Source organism: Trichomycterus rosablanca, chromosome 14 (genome assembly GCF_030014385.1).
Source record: "Trichomycterus rosablanca isolate fTriRos1 chromosome 14, fTriRos1.hap1, whole genome shotgun sequence".
Classification (NCBI taxonomy): Eukaryota; Metazoa; Chordata; class Actinopteri; order Siluriformes; family Trichomycteridae; genus Trichomycterus; species Trichomycterus rosablanca.
The window spans coordinates 8,918,791-8,939,061 of record NC_086001.1 but is presented as its reverse complement, the minus strand read 5'-3'; the positions used below and the strand labels follow the sequence as shown (position 1 = coordinate 8,939,061).

Genomic DNA, 20,271 nt, shown 5'->3' with positions numbered 1-20,271 from the left:
TACAGTTGTTGAGCTGATCTGTTCTCAACATGGCAGCATGTTAATTAGCTTTTATTATTTTTTATTTATAACAGTGATGAGTAAATTTGTATTTAAGAAGACATAAAAGACACTTATGTGAAAGTATATCTGGAAGACATAGACACTTGCTGAAAGCATTGAATGTTCAGAAAATGTGTGAGAATCCCCCAATCATCAAATTCCACACACGTCTGATGGAGTAAAGTATGCAAACACAGTCCATAGACTTTTTTTGTAATAAAACAAATAAAACATAATAGACCTACTATATTTGAGTGGCTAATTATCTATCTTTGACAGTGTTGTGTGTTTTCAGTTTTAGAGTGTTTTAGATTTGTTTTATGTGATAGCGAACCCAGATTTCAAACAGTTTAAGCAGTTGTTTTTTTAAAAATTGCTTAATAGCGGGTCGATTTACAAAATACCTCGCGAGCCGGTTCAAAAATGGTAACAGGTTACAAATGTCCCGTGGGCTGTAGTTTGGATATCCATGCTTTCAAAGGTCTTTAAGCTGGGTCCTATGTAAACATGTACAAAATCAATTATTAAATATTGCATCAAACTTAATTAAACAAATTGTGAAAGTCTTCCGGAACTAGAAGAACTCCAATTACAAGAGCCTTCTGCCCGACACCTCTTAACTTTCTGAATGGTTTATATTTTTGACACAGTTTTCTTTGTAAACTCCAGAAACTGTTGGGCATTAGAAATCCACACCATGTCCCAAGCCCAGATAAGATAGGGAGGGTTGCGTCACACAGGGCATCCAGCTTAAAAACTGTGCCAAATCAGGTGTGCAAACCAGAATGATCTGCTTAAATACTGGAGTAGCCGAAAGCCAAAAAAATGAACTTAATCTCCTTAAACCGATTTATTTCTGCCTTTAAGCAATTTCAGCTTTCCTCAAACATGTTGGAGCAGAGACTCCTAAAACATGGTGCTGTATTGCTATGATGAAATTCCATCAAATCGGACCATTCCTCAACTATTAGCACATGTAAACCTCTCTTAACTAAAACCATGTTACCTTAAAGTCATGTTAGAACGATCTAATAGACGAGGCGGAGCTGAAGAGCACTACAACACAGTCCTGTTTTTTATACCAAGTCATTTATTTTAGTATTATAGAACACTTAGGAGGATATTTGCTTAAATTATGTGCACAGCCAGCATTTAAAAATGAGGCTTTCTCTTGATAAAGTTTTTTTTAATGACAAATGTGTTTAAAAATGTTCTCTCTCATCTAAACTGTCTCTCTATAATGCTGCAGCTTTTAATGTCCATACACTTTAGCTTGGGAATAATTACTGTCTGCATCATAAGCATTCTAACAGTAAATATAAGCTAAAGTGGACTAAGGAAATCATATGTAACCTTCTTTCCACACATTATTTACTAAAGTTTTCTGCTTCCCCAAACTAATAAAATAACACCCTGTCATTGTTACTAAGGCTGCTGGTAATGACTACATGTCACATAGTTACACTAGCGAGGTGCAGTAACTTGGGATTGCTCTTACAGTTTTGATCCATTCTCTCAGCTCAGGTGTAAATGTAGTCTGCTTTCAAATGACCAATGAAAAGATGTGGGGGTGAGTCTCAATTCAGCAATATTTGGGTGGGCTCTCAATCTATTGCTTCCTTGTAGAGATCTGTAGCTCTGCTCCCAATTTAAACACAATTTAAAGATGCTTATCTAATATTGACCTCTTGACCCTTTTAAAGATTTCCTGCTTAGTAGATGTGTTAAAGCATTGGGCAAATAAGATTCGGATGAACAGGGTCTGTGTAATCATAATAATGCAATTGTGATGCCCCGCCGCAAACTAGCATAGAGTCAATGTTGGGTGTGCGTTTGAGCATTCAAACCAGGTGTAAAACTATCACAGAATAAAACACGTTCATGCTTTACATACCATAATAATGAGCTTAAACACACATACACACTCAGCTTTTTATACATATTACAGAAAAAAACCTGGGTGTGTTTGCATTCCAAGGCAGCGGATTGCAGATCTGCAACTTAATGCCAGGTTGACACACTGACAGATGAGGTATGAAACACATGAGCATACTAAATAGTCCGCTACTGCTTTAAGATCTGAAATTAGTACTAATATACCTGATTCTTGGTTAACACGTGCGAAATAATAGTCAGTATAACTGAGTCAGTCCCCTTTTGCTGATGTAACTGCTAACACATGTCTAAAAATATTTACTGGATTTTTGTGCATTGCAGCCTCTATTTATTTTCATGACTATGGTTGTCATGCTAAAAGTGTTTCCACAAAGTTGGTAGCACACCTTTCTCTAGGCTGTTGTTGTATGCTTTAGCGTTCTCCAGTGACACTTTTCGACCGAGCCTAAAACAGGAAAAACTTACCTGACCATATTTTACAATTGGTGCATTGGTTGCCAACCATCTGTTATTGAATTTGCCAAACCTGTACCAGCCTGGCTTGTTTACTGTGAGTCATCAAATGGTAAAAACTTGTATGCTGTTTGGTTATGGGATCCTGATCTGCCCATCCCCCTAAGCACTCTGCAGTTCTATTCTGTAGGCATGTCTGTTTTGCTGAGCTGTTTCACTTCACGAGATCAGCTTTTACAAATGCAGGGGTGGCTCGGTGGGTAGCACTGTCGCCTCACAGCAATAAGGTCCTGGGTTCAATTCCCAGGTGAAGTGGTCCTGGTCCTTTCTGTGTGGAGTTTGCATGTTCTCTGTGTCTGTGTGGGTTTCCTCAGGTAGCCCCGGTTTCCTCCCACAGTCCAAAGACATGCACGTGAGATGAACTGGAGATACAAAATTGTCCATGACTGTGTTTGACTTTGAACTACTAGAACTGATGAATCTTGTGTAATGAGTAACTACTGTTTCTGTCATGAATGTAACCAAAGTGTGCAATTTTAACTGGGCAGAAGTCTGACAATAGTGTTGGAAAGGTGGCAACCCATTCCATTGTCCGTGTTCATCTTTGAAGATGAAATGACTGGATGCTTAATTTTAGGCACATGTTGAAATCGAGTGCAGCTAAAACAGAAAGCTAGGGTTAAAGGGGGTGCAAACATTTAGTCATAGTGTATTAAGTGTTGCTCATTGTTTGTGCTTGTGTAAGAGTAAATACATTCTGGAAATAATGGCAATCAATTGCACAACTTCTTACCCATTAATTTACTCACTTACATCCACCTAGGGGCAACTGAAAGTGGTCAAACTACATTTTGTAATTTAGGGAGGTGAGAGAAATGTAAACATTCAAGTTAGAGACAAAAACAAACATAAAAATGGGTCAACCTGTCACTAACTTTTGGGCAACCCAGCTGGTTTTGTCGTAGGTCATTTAAACGCAGCCTAAAGGCCAGGCCAATAAAAAAAGTTGTCATTTGCATTGCTTTGTGTAGAGGCCGTGCTCAGGCTGGGATTGAGATATTATAACCAGGAATGCTTCACCTTTGTGGTTCAGTTAGCAACGTAGGCGTGTCCGCATGTTAGCTGACTTTTTTTTAATTGAATTCGTTTAAGGATCTATTCTAGTTTTACAATCTTTATACATGTAATTTAATGTTGCGATTTAAACTTAGGTGCACAGTAAGTGTCCTGCTTCAGGAGTTTGTTGGTAATCTGTCATACCTGTCTGAGTCACAGTTATTAGCAAGCTAAGCTAATGGCCATTGTAAACTATAGAACCATAAAGCACATTTACATATTCTAAACCATGCAAACCATGTGGCTACTTTTTGTTGTCTGATTTGCGGTGAGGTTGGGTGGTCTTGTCTTCAATGCCAGAGAGTTCACTGCTATAGTAAGTGCTTCTGACATTGTAAGCCAACTATACTATTATCGTAATGCACTGCCTACAATTTAAAGTCAACAAATTCAAACTCTGATGGATTCCCCCCCCCCCCCCCCCCCCCTTTTGCCAATTGGTCCACGTTTTAAAATGATGCTTTTTTAGGTGTCAAAACAAGTTACCGTTTATTTAAAGTGAAAATTGATGAGCAGATATGTTTTTAAACCTACCTGTTAGTCTAGACCTGTCTATTGTTTTTGTCTATTGCTGTGACTTCATGTGGGTTGTGGAGGGTGTGGTTGATGGGTGGCATTGCCTGGAGCTAGCTGTGTTTTTGGCAGCTTTAATGACTTGCACTGTGTATTGTCAGAACATGCAGAGTGGTGAAGCTGGTTAGGTGGTAAGGCCGACCTACCACCTATAGCAACCTATAAACAGCTGCCAGCATGCAGATGGACTGTGCAGTTTTAGGGTCTTTAAGAGAACACAATGGCTGTTACAGCTCTAAAAAATATTGTTGACTGTTTGTATGCTTAAGGCAGAGAGCACTACTGGTTGGGTAGGTATGTCTGTCGATAAAAGACAACCTAAATTTGAATGTGGCTTTTTGCCAAAAATTAGGGCATGTGTGTGCCTGTAGTATGTGTGTTGGATTTCAGTCGACTCTTATCTAAGCTTGAGTCATTGATGGTAAAGGTTTCGCTAAAGGTTGAAGTGTGCAGATAAATAAAAATCAGCACGGCGCTAAACACACAAGTCTGTGCACCCACTGCAAGCCGGGAACACATCCTGGACAGGGCGGCAGCACATACACTTACTGACACTTTTTTTCTCCCCCTTTAGTGCATCCAATTGTCCAATTTTTTGCATCGTGCTTCCTCTCTGTCTATGCCGAACCCTGCCCTGACCGAGGAGATTGAAGCTAACCAACATCCCCTCCAAAACACTGGCAGCAGCCGGATGCATTTTTGCCACCCACACATTAATGAGTTTGGCGCCACCTAGCGTTGCATGCGGAGAGACACACCCTAAGGGCACCCTCCCTCATCTCTTGTGTAGGTGCCTCTTAATCAGCCGGCAGAGGTCGTAATCGTATTCTGACGGAGAGAGACCCACCCCCTCCGGTCTCCAATCCCACCCCCCACCTGAACAACAGGCCAATCGTTGTTCATATAGCCGCCCAGCCTTCGACCGGCTGAAGGCAGAGCTGGATTCGAAACGACGCACTTTCGAAATCCAGCTCTGGTTGCAGCGCGTGTTTTTACCGCTGCGCCACCTGAGCGGCTACTGACACTTAATTTTAGGAGCGTTTTACAGCAGCCAATCAATCTTTTTCTCCTGTTTTTGGGAGCTAAAAGGAAAATAAAGGAAACACGCAAAACTCCTAATGGACAGTGATTAGAGCTGAGGAATTAATTCAGTTTTTCCATGATGCACGCTACATGCTGCACCACTGTGCTCCCCTGCAATACACATACACTTATTAATTTTAAGCAATTCTGCTTAAACCTGCAGGACAGACAGTCTGAAAACTTAGAGACTGGAAGGAACATGTTACTGCAAGTGATTAATGGAAGAACAGTTTGTAACATTTAGCCTGCCAGTGGCAAGTCAGTACAGATTTACATTGTGCCTAAGGATGTGGCTCAATCTTTAATGACCTATGACCGTTCTACAATAATAAATGATGTTTAAAATTAAAAATGCACCAGATCTGAACCACTGGGTGGCAATTTCAAAGACACATTTAAGTTTTTTTTAAGTGATTTACAGGGGCAGCATGGTGGCTAAGTGGGTAGCACTTGTCGCCTCACAGCAAGAAGGTCCTGGGTTCGATCCCCAGGTGGGGCAGTCCGGGTCCTTTCTGTGTGGAGTTTGCATGTTCTCCCCGTGTCTGCGTGGGTTTACTCCGGGTGCTCCGGTTTCCTCCCACAGTCCAAAGACGTGCAAGTGAGGTGAATTGGAGATACAAAATTGTCCATGACTGTGTTCGATATAACCTTATGAACTGATGAACCTTGTGTAATGAGTAACTTCTGTTCCTGTCATGAATGTAACCTAAGTTTAAAACATGACGTTAAAATCCCAATAAACAAACAAACAAACAAGTGATTTACAGCATAACTTATTGCTGAGTGTTTTTTTTCTTTACTGGCTTAGTGACTAGTGGGCGGCACGGTGGCTAAGTGGGTAGCACTATCGCCTCACGGCAAGAAGGTCCTGGGTTCGATCCCCAAGTGGGGTGGTCCGGGTGTTTTCTGTGTCGAGTTTGCATGTTCTCCCCGTGTCTGCATGGGTTTCCCCCGGGTGCTCCGGTTTCCTCACACAGTCCAAAAACATGCAGCCAGGCTAATTGGAGACACTGAACTGTCCTATAGGTACAATTCCTATACATCCTAGCCACTAGGATGCATAAACTAGTGCGTTGTAGTGCCGGTCCCAAGCTCAGATAAATAGGGAGGGTTGTGTCAGGAAGGGCATCCGGCATAAAAAAATAAATAAAAACTGTGCCAAATCAATAATGCGGATCACGACCCGCCGGCGACCCCTAACGGGAGCAGCCGAGGAAATAGATAGACTGGCTTAGTGACTAGTATAGTACCTTAACCAGTGAGCTATCACAGCCCCGTATAATCAAAGCTTGTGTCCAGTTTTAGGAAAGCATTGATCATAATAGTGTTAATGGAATGACATGAAGACACTAGTGATCTGGAGAATACCTGGATGTTTTTTGGGGACAATGTAATGCACCTGTCTTGGGAAGATTTGTGTTTTCATGAACCTTCCTCTATTGCCACCTATTGAATCACTTGTACTGACTGGCCTTATCTCTTATCTGTTGAATAAGTTTGTCCTTGACAACCCAAAGATGCACATTCATTATTGCAGCTTACTTTCTGATCTTTTAAAATGAAATTATTTACATGGTGGACATCAGGTAGGGTCAGATGTCTACATTCTTGTAAGTTTGAGGTAAAAAAAACCAACAGTTTTACTACATGTGTGTACATATAAAGTAGATATATGCGCTTGTGTCTTTTCTATTTGAAGATAATTTCTCTTTTTGTCCTTGTTTTCCAGTTCCTCATTTTATGTGCGGGACACTGGGAGACCTGTCCGCTTTCAACCGTCCACGTTGGACTTTGGAACTCAGTAAGTAACCCACATTTTGATTCTAAATAAAATGAGCTTTATGTAAGCACCCACAGACAGAATTAGCTGATTGCATGATTTGTGCTGAGCTTTACTTTCCACTCTGTACAGTAGAGCACTGTGCCACACCCTGTTGACTACATACAGTTCTTTTTATGTGACTTTGCTTGTTCGTAGCTGTGTCCAAAAATGTAGTGGAGAGTGAACACTGTACTTCAAAAATTCCACATTGCACTCCAATATGTAGCGCCCAAAACGGAGTGCATTTTAGTCACACACTGTGATGCATAAAGCGAGCTCAGGGCCTGTTTAGTAAATTGTGTGTGTGGTTTGGAACACGTCCACACTGGCCACTGTAGTGTGTCCCCACTGATGACGGTCAGTGTGTTTGCTTATGTACTTGTATTTCAATCTTGAACAGATTTTTGGAGTTAACTTATTGAAGTGGCCATGTAAACAACCTTAATAACTTAACTGAGAGTTATCATTTTATTTAAATTCAGTAATTATAATAAAGTCACCTTGATTTTTAGGTCAGTGAGCAGGTTGTTTGGTGCATGTAATGCTATTCTCTGATTTCTCAGTGGGCTCGTAAGAAATGAATACCCTCAAGATAATTGTGCATTAGCCAAGACTAGAGATGGGACGATCGATCGGCTATGAATCGGTATCGGCCGATTTTTAATCAAAATATGCTATCGGCATATATAAAGATCACGTTAAGTTAACAGCTCAGTGGATTGATCCAGACTTTGAGCTACGACGCGCCAACCATCACATCACCATTCATCAACCATCGTACAGAAACCACAGTGAAAGCTCTTCATGACCTAAAATAACATCATTAACGTTGTGCATCATACATACGATGTAATTTTGCTGATTGAAATATTTACTTTAAAAAGATAATTCAACCCGGTCACATCTGAGTCGATTCTATCAGCACGTTATATAAACTCCTGGTTCACTTTGGTAAATCGTAAGCAGTTCTTACTCGTGATGTAGATGAGAACAGAAAACGTTACAGAGCCAATCAGAGGCAAAAGTTACCAAATTCGTTAGTTCAGGATCATCTGCTGAAGTTTTAGCTCCTTAGACGGAACGAGTCTGACGGTCGGTTACAGATCTGTGGTAATAGCAGTTTAATTAAGCTTTTTAATGAAGCTTTTTAATGTAAGAGAGTCACACAAAATGTTCTGTAGTAGTTGGTGTTTATTTAAAACCACGACATTTAATTAATAACAGTAAACACGGAGAGATAACTGAGAAGAGAAACTTACGCTTCGCGAAAAATGACTCGTGAATCAATGAATCACTTATAGCAATACAGTGAACAAAGCGTCTCTTCTAAAGGCACAAACACACACACACACGCGCGCTGCTCCGGTTTATCTTCACTGTGAGGCTCTTTTTAAGTTTATTTATTTTATTTACTGCTAACCCCCCCCCCCGATCGCAATCGGCTATCGGCAGATGTCCCTGAAAGGAGATCGGAGATCGGAATCGGTGCCAAAAACCCAGATCATCCCATCTCTAGCCAAGACGCATAAAATACACCTCATAGGTTATTGAATCTAATCTGCCCCCCCCCATTCAGTTGGAACACCAAGAAAGTCATGCGTTCCCTCGACACACATACCCGTTGATCACTTCTTTTTACCTTTTAGTGGTGGGGTCTTGCAGATCCTCTTGCAGTTTCTCGTGGGGAGAGCCACGCAATGCTATCCGTGATCTACCTCTCCTGTGCAGATTATTTCCCTCCAACCAATTTATATCGTGATCTATTAATCTTTATGTGCTCATTAACTCAAACCCTTAACCTGTGTATGATTTTATGATTTGTGCTGCTTTCACATTTCTGGTTGATCTGAAAATGAGTGAGCATTTGTCATTTGTACAGAAATTAAGGGGTTCAGACCTTGACCTCAATGTTAAAAAGCTCAGCTCAGGAGTCTGGGCTGTACTGTACTGTACGGTACTAATAAAGATGGCCAAATATGGCCTAGTCTCATTTTCCCACAGCCGAGTGTGGGTTATTACTTTCCTTTGGGGCTTTAAAAGACCAGAATAGAGCAGATTTGTTGGGTTTGGAAGACGACCTTTGTGCTACTGCGGTAGTGGTTGACATTACGTCAAGGATCATCTAAGTGTTACACAGTAAGACGATGATGTTTGTGTAGGTTATAGTGGTGGTGTTGATGAACCTATAAACAGTGTTGCAAACATCAGTGTTGCAATCTGCTCTGAGAGAGAGAACAAATCACTCTTATTTTTAACCCGTGCTCAATTTCATCTGCATTCTTGTTCCACCAGCCACACTCTCTTCCTGTTTACTCGCCTCACACACCTCAGTGCCCGTCTTTTTCCATCCCATTTTACTGATGTATCACACATGATTGTGTTTATGATGTGGCAATACTGCACTTCTGTCTTCACATGGGCTTGTGTTAATAAAAACATTTCACATGATTAGCCCCAGGATGTAAGTTTTTCTTCAAGTTCAGTTTTAAAATGACAGCTGTAAATTAATAGTAAATAAATAAATATTTTCTTTGTATGGCAAAAACTAAGGACGTTTGGTTTGTGGTGGATGGCAATTGGAAATACAGTCTGTTTTTATTACTGTGGTTGTACATGCTAGTTTGTAGACACTTGGCTGACAGTCTGCTTTTTACAACTTTGGTCGTGGCCTTGAAAAAAAATGTAGTCAGCTGGGGGAAAAACGTACTGTCTGTTCAGTCGGGGTCTTGTCCTATATAAAAATGTTTGTCCTAATTAAAACATACTGCCTGTTTGGTCGGGGTCTTGTCTTACTCAAAACACATTGTCTATCCTGTTGAGGCCTTATTCTAATCAATACAAACTGCCTGTTTGGTCGGGGTTCTGTCCTAATTAAAACGCACAACCTGTTTGGTCGGCGCTGGGACCTTTGCCCCATCCAAGTGACCAGTTTTTAATTTCTTACTGTTTAACATCTTACTGTTTAATAATAAAAATTCATAAATATATTTTTTCGGTTCAGACAATAACAGCAGTGCTTGCTCTTTAAATGAGTTTGTGCAAACTTCTGGCAAATATGCACCAAGGGTGAAGAGGGTAAGTCTCAAATTGGTAATCTGAACTCACTTAAGCTTTGCTCCCAGTTTGAATCAATTATCAGCTTTTGGAAATGAATTGCAGTGGGATTGTTAACCGACAACTGACCACTATATGTCAGTCAAATGTTTATCCACAAAGAAGGAATTACTATAATACGTATTGTGTGTTTGTGTGTATGTGTTATAGGCCTATAGGTGTGCCACGAGCTGAGACCATATACATACACAATCCCAGTGCAGAGCTTCCAGTCACACTGCAGTCTGTCATCATATCCAGCACACACTTTCACATGCCAGCCTTTCACAGACGGGTAAGACTACTCTCTCATTTTCTTTTTTTTATCTTTACAGTTTTGTTCTTATTATTAACCAATAATTTAACAGTCATCCACTATATAACAAAAAGCATTAAGGCAATTAATTTGCACCCCCCTCCCCCCTGTTGTTCTGTGAGGTTGAGGTTCAGGCCTTAGTCATTAAACTACCTGGCAATGCTGGCACACGATAGTATATACACCATATTTAGTTGTGTATACTCATTTTAAGATTAAATTGATTGTTGAATGAAATGCATCTTCCTTTTCTGTCCTATTTCAGGTGATACCACCCAGAGGAAAGACCTCTTTTAAACTTATTTTCCTTCCAAGAGAGGAGGGCAATGTAGAAAACTCTTTATTTATTAACACATCAACCCATGGTGTGATAACATACCAGGTGAGCACAGTACCAGTCTGCACTTACAATTTTACTGCTTTAGAAGTTTGACCATATAAACTACATGACCAAAAGTCTAGACACCTAGCGTGCTTTACACCGCTCCAGTCGATACTTAGGATTGCACATGTTGTTTTAAGGCTAGTGTGTGGCAGTTCATCTATTTAACCCTAATTTCAAAAACATTTCTGACAGTAATGTAGATAGCGACGATTTGCAAATCTGTTTTGACCAGCAGCCAAATAAATCTGATAATCTAGTATGACTCGCATTTTAAAACAGTACAAAGAAAATATATTTATGTTGCAACTAATTCGTTTTACTGCTTCTCTGTGTGTGTGAGTGTGTGAGTGTGTGAGTGTGTGAGTGTGTGAGTGAGTGAGTGAGTGAGTGAGTGAGTGAGTGAGTGAGTGAGTGAGTGAGTGTTAAACACAAGGCACTGTGTTACATCATGTTTGCTATCATTGGTACCTTCACACATATGCAGTTTACCCCAAACCTGACAGATGTTGGCTTTTGGTCTGGATGGTCCTTTTCATCTTTGACACGTAAAAATTTTTTTTTCAAAAGAACAAGCTGAAAAGTGGCCTTACGTGACAACTGCTGCCTTGTCCTAGAGACAGAGATTTCTCTAGATTCCCTGAATCTATTATGTATGGCAGATGGATAACAACCTAAATTATTTGCAAAAATATGTAAAAATGTTCTTTTTAAACTTATCTTACAAAGTTTGGTCTAAGACCCATTTAGCAAAGACTGAGCTTTTGGTGGATCCTCCTTTTAGACCAACCATGATTCCCTCACTGATACCAATTCACCTGCTTATTGTGAAATGGTTCAAAACACTGTAATTTTCAACTCTTATTTTTCCTCTGTCCCAGCTGTTTTTTGATTGCATTGCAGCCATCAAATGTAGTTTTGGTTTTCTATTTACCGAATTTAATTAAACTGGTCAGTGAAAACATTAAAACATTTTTTGTACTTTTGTTCAAGTAAAGGTTCAAGATAATTAACAAATCACATTCCTGTTTTTATTGCATTTTACTAAACGGTTTAACTTTTTGGGTGTGTCTGCAGTAATTCTTACCACTAATTAGTTCGTTTTCACATACATTTAGCCTTGTAGTGTGTACTACTATTTCAGATATTGCTAATGTTATAGATTATAGTTTTAAGTAATTTGGGTAAGTTGGAGGTAGGTTTTGATAACCAGTCATTCTTTGTGTCTGTTTCAGGTTTTTGGGGTTGGCGTGCATGCTGACTCTACTAAGGATGTGCCAAGAAAAGACAGTGCTCTTATATTCCCTCAAATACAGAGTATTAAACTAACACAAACTCAGGTATGGTTAATACAAAACTGAAGTAGTTGTCACACTGGTTTTTTATGATTTTAACATTGTCATGAAGCATTCCATTTTTTTGTGTTTGACATGCTTGATGAAAACATGCTGTTTAACCTGATTTCTAGATAAACTAAAAAAAACACAAAACAAGTTTTATTGCATGTTTATTACTAAATAAACAGATCTTGAGATGCAGCACATGCCATCTAAGAAAGCTACTAGTAAAATATCATAGTAAATATTATACTGCTGCAGGTTTATCCCAGTTCAGGTTTCCTACTAATAGACTATAAACTGCCGTTTTTAATAATACACAGAACTTGCATCATTTTTTAAGAAATATTAGGACTGAAACCTGCTGATTTGGGGCACACACTTGTCCTTTATTGCATAGCACATTTTTAAGAGACAGTGGTCGGTCGCGTGAGGAGCAAATATACATTTTTTTACACCACAGGAAGCTAACAAAGTTTGAAAATGTTATCTATGCCCCCCATCTTTGTGCGAGACCTGTGCGAGACGTGTCAGTTACATAACCGCATGTGAGCTACTGTTGGTGGTTTTCATCTGCTTTTGTTTGCAAGTCGCGCTTTCTTTTTCAGTCTGGCCCAGTTTGCTGCTGCTTTTAATTACTGTATATTGAACGATTTTATTACAAAGATGAATGCTTAAATAAAACCCATTAAGATGTGTACTAGTGACTTTAGCACTTCAGATGCCTTTTGCTGTAGCTTGTGCCATATAGCACTAAGCATGTGCCAATCTGTTATACTAGTTTAATTTACTGAATTTTCAGCTGAATTCTGGAATTCATGAGAAAGTACTTTTTAAATACACATGCATGTCAAGTTTTATTATCAGTAAAAATCAGAAAGATGAGGCGCACTGTAGGGAATTTCCCACAGCGCTCTGAAATATGTTTAGCTTCTATATGTTTTCTTGTTCAGACCAATTCAAATGCTTTACCCACAGATTTTCCAAAACATGCTTGCTTATGCATCTTTTCTTATAGATAACAGTGCACCATTTAGTTCCAATACACATTTCAGTGTTTATATGTTCATGACCATAGTTGCCAATCCTGTAGCATATATTTACTCTGACTATGTAGTCTTAATTTTGATATGCACAGCCCTGTTATTAACTTTAGTTATTAACTATACTGTTAGTAGTGTCAGATAAGGTGGAATTTGCAAGGAAGCCAATTTTGGTCACAGGCTGTTCTTTGAGCTTTGTTTTGAGGTGCGTGCTGGTTTCTTAAAAATACAAGCAATAAGAATTTGTTTCCCACCCACCTTTAAACAAAAATCTCAAAGAGTACACCTAAAACCCAATGTCTTTCCTGAAAGAGTCACAGCAGCTCAGTGAACCCTAAATCTTAACTGTGCGTGCCCACCACTTTGTAGACCCATGAGTCTCAGTGGTGTGACCTGGTGGGTTTGGTGCTTTTTTTTCAACAAAATTGGCTATTTCTTATGAAGGTTAGACCAAGAATCACATTCTTGCCCTGGAAGAGCAGCACCTTCTGTCTGGTTGAGGGGCCGGAAGGGCCAGTAGTGGAGAAATTCAGAAAGCCTAGCTTGTTTTCTGTGAGTTAAAGCAATTAAGGGTTAAGGGCCTTGCTCAAGGGCCCAACAGCAGTAACCTGTCAGTGGTGGGGCTTGAACCAGCGACCTTTTTATTACTAGTCCAGTACCTTAACCGCTAGGCTATGGCTTGTGGTTATACACGTTTACACACATTCGGGGCATGGATTTATGGATAGGAAATTGGATCCTTCTAAATAGATCAATTAAAGGATACATAGTTTTTATGAGCACATATCAGGGAAATTAACATGGATTGGATATTTTGTAATTGTATCTAAGTGTGGTGGGGGGATGTAAACGTTCTAGTCCTTAATATAAGTGGAAAAAACATGCAAGATATGGAGGTTATCTGCACAATGAAAATGGTGGGTAATTCCATACTGGTTACAGGTAGCATATATGTTGTTGCTTTAACTGGCTGTTCTATTTCCTATTTGGTTTTCAGTTGTGTATTAAAGCAATAAGCCACGAGAGGCCGTGCATTACTGTGATTTTAGCACGGGGATGACGTTTTTGGCACGACGCGAAGCGGAGTGCCTAAAACTTCTTTCCCCGTGCTAAAATCATAACAGTAATGCACGGTCTCGAGTGGCTTATTGCTTTTATAAAACGGCGGTCAACATAAAATATAATAAATACAACAATGTTTCATTCATAAATGTATTTATCGTGTATAAACTTACAATAAAGCATTCTTCCGCGACGCAAAATAGTTCGATTAACAGTGTTGCTAGGCAACATGAGGGCGAAAATAACATTAATTTTTTCTATTCAGTGGCGTATTAATATGGAATGATGTGAGGCGGTCATAGGTGTGTGTTTATCGGGGATTTTACAACGGCTTCGAACGCGGCTCAGCCAATCAGATTTTAGGACCGGAACTATCCGTTTTATAAATTTCATTTTGCAAGAATGCCTAGCTTGATTAAAGTGATATACATGTTTAACTCTGTTTTTCCCTTCATCTCACAGGAAGAAGCTTTAAATATTACCATCCTGGGACTGCAGTTGGAGTGCAGTCTTCCTAAAGCACTCTATACTCGCCCACAGGTACACCACACGCCTCTGGCATGGTTTTCATGTATTCAAGTCATGTTGTTTTAGCAGGTGCATTTGTTTTTACTTATAAAGACATTTTGCTAATTGTGCAAATTGCTTAATCAGTTCTCCTGAATGGTGGGAGATGCCCAACTATTTATACATTGTAAGTCACACCTGTAATATGGTTAGATTTGCTCGCAACACTTGAGTATGGAGGTGTGAATTGGTGTAAAATCACCAAGGTAAACATGTCAGGATGGTGTTAAAAGTAGGTTGTGTGTTGAGTGAAAGACTATCAACGTGTTTACATTAAGGATGTGCATTTTAATTGTCATTTTGTAAAAAAAAAAAAAAAAAGTTTTTAATTATTTAAAGTCACACGTTTTCATATACGCTATATGACCAAAAATGCACTCCAACAAATTCATAAGTTTTAGTGTTTTAGCCACATCAATTGCTAACAGGAGTTTAAAATCAATATTTTTAATATATAACTGTTGTAAGGAAAGCCTTCTCCAACTTTAGTGCCTTATTCTGGAAACACTTGGAATACCCAGGGCAGAGTGCCAGCCCATTGCAGGGCATAAGCCAAGTGCTCTTCTGTTGAAAGTACTACTAAATAAATAGCATTTTTGGAAGGTCTAGGATTCCACTGAAGTACCTTTTTATTTACTAATTTGAGTCTCTCTCTTTCTCTCTCTCTCTTTCTTTCTCTCATTCTTTTTTAGGGCTCATGTTTTGGAGCAGAGGATGAAGGACGTCTCTCCCTCCAGATTAGTCTCTCTGAGAGAGGAGAAAGGTCGACTCACCTCGATAAACTGAAGCCCTATGTGCTGGAGAACATCATGGTGCTGCTTATTCTTCCTCCATCAGGGGGAGCTGCATGTATGTCATTAGTTACACATCAGGATGCTCTATTAGTACTGTTTTACCTTGCACTTAGACGAGTTTGATTTACTATAAAATCTATTTAGTTACACAGTCCCCTTACTAGACCACTGTCATGTGTGGCTTTGTAAATTCCCCACTCTTAGATGAGTCTCTGAGTCTCCAGGATTTTTTGCATGTTGAAAAATATTGTTGCTGATGTGTGAGCTTCCCAATGACTAGATGCTGTAAGCAACCAATCAGAATGTAAGAAATAACTTGGAGAAGATGTGGTATCTGGAAAAAAAAATACTTACAAAAAGAGTTACCTCAAATACCTTATTAAATGATTTCAAACTAGTACACCACCGGTGGTTTCATTATTAAGGTGGTAATTAGCAGGTAGTATTCGATTCGTACCCTTGTCCAGTTTTAGGCAGCAGCATCTCACTTGTGCTTTGTATGCATTTTAGTATATGCTGTTAGACCTAAAATTAAACCAGTTACATATGAAACATGCTTGTGCTTTGTGATGTTGGTGTGGTCCTGCATAGACTGAGACATTTTAGAAAAAGCGGTCCACATTGGGGTTCAGTTGTGACTTGGGAATTCATTCTTACAAGCATCATAATTACTGTTAAACTTCATGTGCCTCAAGTTGGCTTGGGGATCAAAATCAGGTCCTATGTGAAAACAAGGCTATACACATTTGGAGTGTGTTGTTAATCAGTCTCAGTTGTAAAATGAAGTTGCTATGTTTGTATTAAATAATTAGAAGTCAAGTCGGATAATATTATATTCAATCTCATAGTTTAATTTAGAAAGTCTAGACTAAACATCTTAGCCCCAGTATTATTGGTGTAGTGGGTACTATTTGTGTAGAATCAAGTGAATTTTAGGCATGGGGTCTGCCATGTTTGCATGCGAGGAATGCACGGCTTGTAGCCGCATCTCTACACCGTGACTGACTCTAGGGATGGAAAAAGGAGTCCAGTTTTAGGCTGATGATTCACTTGCTTTGATTACTTCGTTTTGTTCCCTAAATATTCTTAATTGTTTCAGTAAGAACAATAAAGTGAAAACAAAACAACAAAGCCATTGGTTCTTTCTGCTTTAGCTATTGTAGCGTACACTGTGTTCTGACCCCAGAGTTCTAACAAGCTATTCTATTTTTACTGTGAACTTACATTTACATTTTCTGCATTTAGCAGACGCTCTTATCCAGAGCGACTTACAGAAGTGCTTCCATAGTAACTTGTGTGTATATATGAATGTTAAAAAAAATCATGTTTTCTTTATTCATTGTGTGATTTATGTTGAAGTGAGTAAGTGTTGATTTTGATTTCCTCTCAAGCAGATCCAAAAATAGGAGTATACATGCTAAACTCAGGAATCAGACAGCTCTTTGTAAAGGTATGTACATAAGTAAAGCAAATGTGTTACTTACACTTTTAAGTTCTTCTTTAAACTTCCTTAAAATGTTACTATACGGTGGTGCTTTTTTCTGAAATCATCTGTGAGGAGCTCACTTTACTTCTTATGGCACTGTGAGCCCAAAATCTATGCATGGTGCCATATTCATGGCACCATGCATAGATTTTGGGCTCACAGTGCTCATAGTGTTTTTTACAGTAGACATTGTCTCAAAGCAACTTTACTGTATCCAGGACTGACAGACAATGAATGGTTGTGTTTTACCTTTACAGGAAATACAGATCTTATCAAGAACAGACATCTTTGTAGAAAACAACCATGTGCCACTGAAAGCTTCGTCCAGTAATCTTACTCAAGTGGCCACACTGTCCTGCAGAAGTGAGTTACATTTACTCACATTCATAAGATCAAGTGCATATGGTTGAGAAAGCAAAAGTGATAGTGAAGTGTAGGGTTATTACAAGCCCAGAGATGGAACACTGTTCTGTGTTGGGTCATCACAAGCCCAGAGATGGAACACTGTTCTGTGTTGGGTCATCACAAGCCCAGAGATGGAACACTGTTCTGTGTTGGGTCATCACAAGCCCAGAGATGGAACACTGTTCTGTGTTGGGTCATCACAAGCCCAGAGATGGAACACTGTTCTGTGTTGGGTCATCACAAGCCCAGAGATGGAACACTGTTCTGTGTTGGGTCATCACAAGCCCAGAGATGGAACACTGTTCTGTGTTGGGTCATCACAAGCCCAGAGATGGAACACTGTTCTGTGTTGGGTCATCACAAGCCCAGAGATGGAACACTGTTCTGTGTTGGGTCATTACAAGTTCAGAGAAGAAACACTGTTCTGTGTTGGGTCATTACAAGTTCAGAGAAGAAACACTGTTCTGTGTTGGGTCATTACAAGTTCAGAGAAGAAACACTGTTCTGTGTTGGGTCATTACAAGTTCAGAGAAGAAACACTGTTCTGTGTTGGGTCATTACAAGTTCAGAGAAGAAACACTGTTCTGTGTTGGGTCATTACAAGTTCAGAGAAGAAACACTGTTCTGTGTTGGGTCATTACAAGTTCAGAGAAGAAACACTGTTCTGTGTTGGGTCATTACAAGTTCAGAGAAGAAACACTGTTCTGTGTTGGGTCATTACAAGTTCAGAGAAGAAACACTGTTCTGTGTTGGGTCATTACAAGTTCAGAGAAGAAACACTGTTCTGTGTTGGGTCATTACAAGTTCAGAGAAGAAACACTGTTCTGTGTTGGGTCATTACAAGCCCAGATATGAAACACTGTTCTGTGTTGGGTCATCACAAGCCCAGAGATGGAACACTGTTCTGTTTAGGGTCACATTGTCTAACACTTTACAGACTTCTAGAGGTCTGCAAAGGTTATAGCATTTTGTCTGTCCTGTCATAAATATAACCAAAGTGTGTAAAACATAATGTTAAAATTCGAATAATAAATAAATTGAGGTGTTGGATGTGGCCAAATATGACTGGATGTTATTTATTTTTTATTAATTTTGTGTTCTTATTAATTGATTGTGTTTTTTTTTTTTTAGAGTCTCTGTCATCGCAAAGTAAAACATGTTCCAGTCACATCAACTTGCAGATCATTAGAAACAGCAGTATGAAAGTATTTCCCTGGTTACATGGAACACAAAGGTAATACACTATTATCAATTATTCTGTCTGGTTTCTTGTAGAACTAGATTATAAACCATATGGCCAAAAAGTATGTGGACACCTACTTAGCTTTTAAATTTAAATGTTAGCCACTCTCATTGTATGAAATCAGTGAAATAAATGTTATGCTTTAAACTGCTTGGGACTACGTCTGCACTACGTGACTATATTTTTATAAAAAATGTATGTTGATGGGTATTCCAAGTGTCCTCATTTAGCTTTACATGGTGGTTTTGTCTGGTTAAGTTGCTCGTATTAAGAGACATAGTTTTTGTGCTGCTGGAACTGTGCAGCACCATCTAAAGTGTGCAAACACAACAGAATTTCACCAGTGCAATGTTACATTATATATCATTTTAAATTTGTACACACAAAAACAGTTTTGGTTATTTGATATTGCATTTTCCTTATCTTTCTCTTCATTTCTTTTCCTTCTTCTCTTTCTGTAGGCACTATGATTCTTCAGTATGGTTTCAGTTTATAAAAAAGCAAAAAGGCACAGACCAGGTAGAGTTGTGGCTTACCAACCCGCTTCATCTGACCTTCACCGTAACCAACATCTCCCTCACACAACCATCACCTCGACTCTTTAAGGTAACAACCCCTGTGTTGATATTATTAGTGCTGTCAAGCTGATTCTGACTCTTGAACTTCAATGTAGTGTTCTTGCTCTGTGGATTCCTTTGCAGCTAGTGAATGTCAGTAAATCAGTGAGCGTGGCTTCTGACTGCTGGAAGCTACTGAAGCTCCAACTTCTTAATAGAACATTGCCAATCAATGCAGTCGCTCTGGTAACGGTCACCACCAGCCTGGGGTTTGCTCTTGAGCTGCGTATGCACGCCTCCTCCACAGGGTTAAAGGTAAATGAAATGCACACATGCCAGTCTATCTTTTGGCAGAACGTTGTTTATCCAACAGGTTCTCGCATCTCCTCACAGGATTTTTGGAGCTCTTTTACAATGTTTTTGCTAACATAATAAGTGTGTCAAGTAAATCATATACTTCTACTGTTGTGACAACAGTTTTGGGCTTTAAACATAGCAACATTTACCACATTTGGGATTAATCGGAACAGTGTTCGCAAGCAAGGCCTTTTTGTCCAACATCAGCACCTGATTTCACAAATGCTTTTTTTAATGAAAATAAGCAAATAACCTCAAAATACTGTGCAAGGCAGTTGTAGCAGCAAATCTGGTTAGCAGACTCTTATTAATTGACATGGTTTTAAAATATGATGACCTACAAGCTTATGGTCAGGCATCCCTAAGTAGTAAAATAAACATTATAATTTATAGGTCCACCCAGGTAACTGTAATTTTATGAAAACAATAGTTATAATGGGATTTGGGATTTTCATGACCATAACTCATCTTATTATTTGATGATTATAATCAGTTTTTCTCTGTTTTGTTTCTATTTTTTCTCTTATTTTTAGAATAAGGATGTGGTATTTGAAACCAGGGGTGAGTGTGAACAGCTCTGCCCTCTACGTCTCTCCAAAACTGGTGAGTTAAAACTTCTTTTTATGCTGATTCTAAGAAGCATT

At 39.2% G+C, this 20,271-nt stretch overlaps 1 protein-coding gene across 1 annotated transcript in view; it reads left to right on the top strand.

Moving 5' to 3' along the window:
- Nucleotides 1–20,271, top strand: part of tmem131l (transmembrane 131 like) — a 49,774-nt gene that overhangs the window by 14,895 nt on the left and 14,608 nt on the right. Inside the window, exons 4-15 of the mRNA XM_063009196.1 lie at nucleotides 6,893–6,964; nucleotides 10,250–10,373; nucleotides 10,660–10,776; nucleotides 12,012–12,116; nucleotides 14,681–14,758; nucleotides 15,478–15,634; nucleotides 16,974–17,029; nucleotides 17,323–17,428; nucleotides 18,602–18,704; nucleotides 19,175–19,319; nucleotides 19,415–19,585; nucleotides 20,161–20,230. Coding sequence (XP_062865266.1) covers nucleotides 6,893–6,964; nucleotides 10,250–10,373; nucleotides 10,660–10,776; nucleotides 12,012–12,116; nucleotides 14,681–14,758; nucleotides 15,478–15,634; nucleotides 16,974–17,029; nucleotides 17,323–17,428; nucleotides 18,602–18,704; nucleotides 19,175–19,319; nucleotides 19,415–19,585; nucleotides 20,161–20,230 — 1,304 coding nt within the window. The remainder of the gene's footprint in view (nucleotides 1–6,892; nucleotides 6,965–10,249; nucleotides 10,374–10,659; nucleotides 10,777–12,011; nucleotides 12,117–14,680; nucleotides 14,759–15,477; nucleotides 15,635–16,973; nucleotides 17,030–17,322; nucleotides 17,429–18,601; nucleotides 18,705–19,174; nucleotides 19,320–19,414; nucleotides 19,586–20,160; nucleotides 20,231–20,271) is intronic.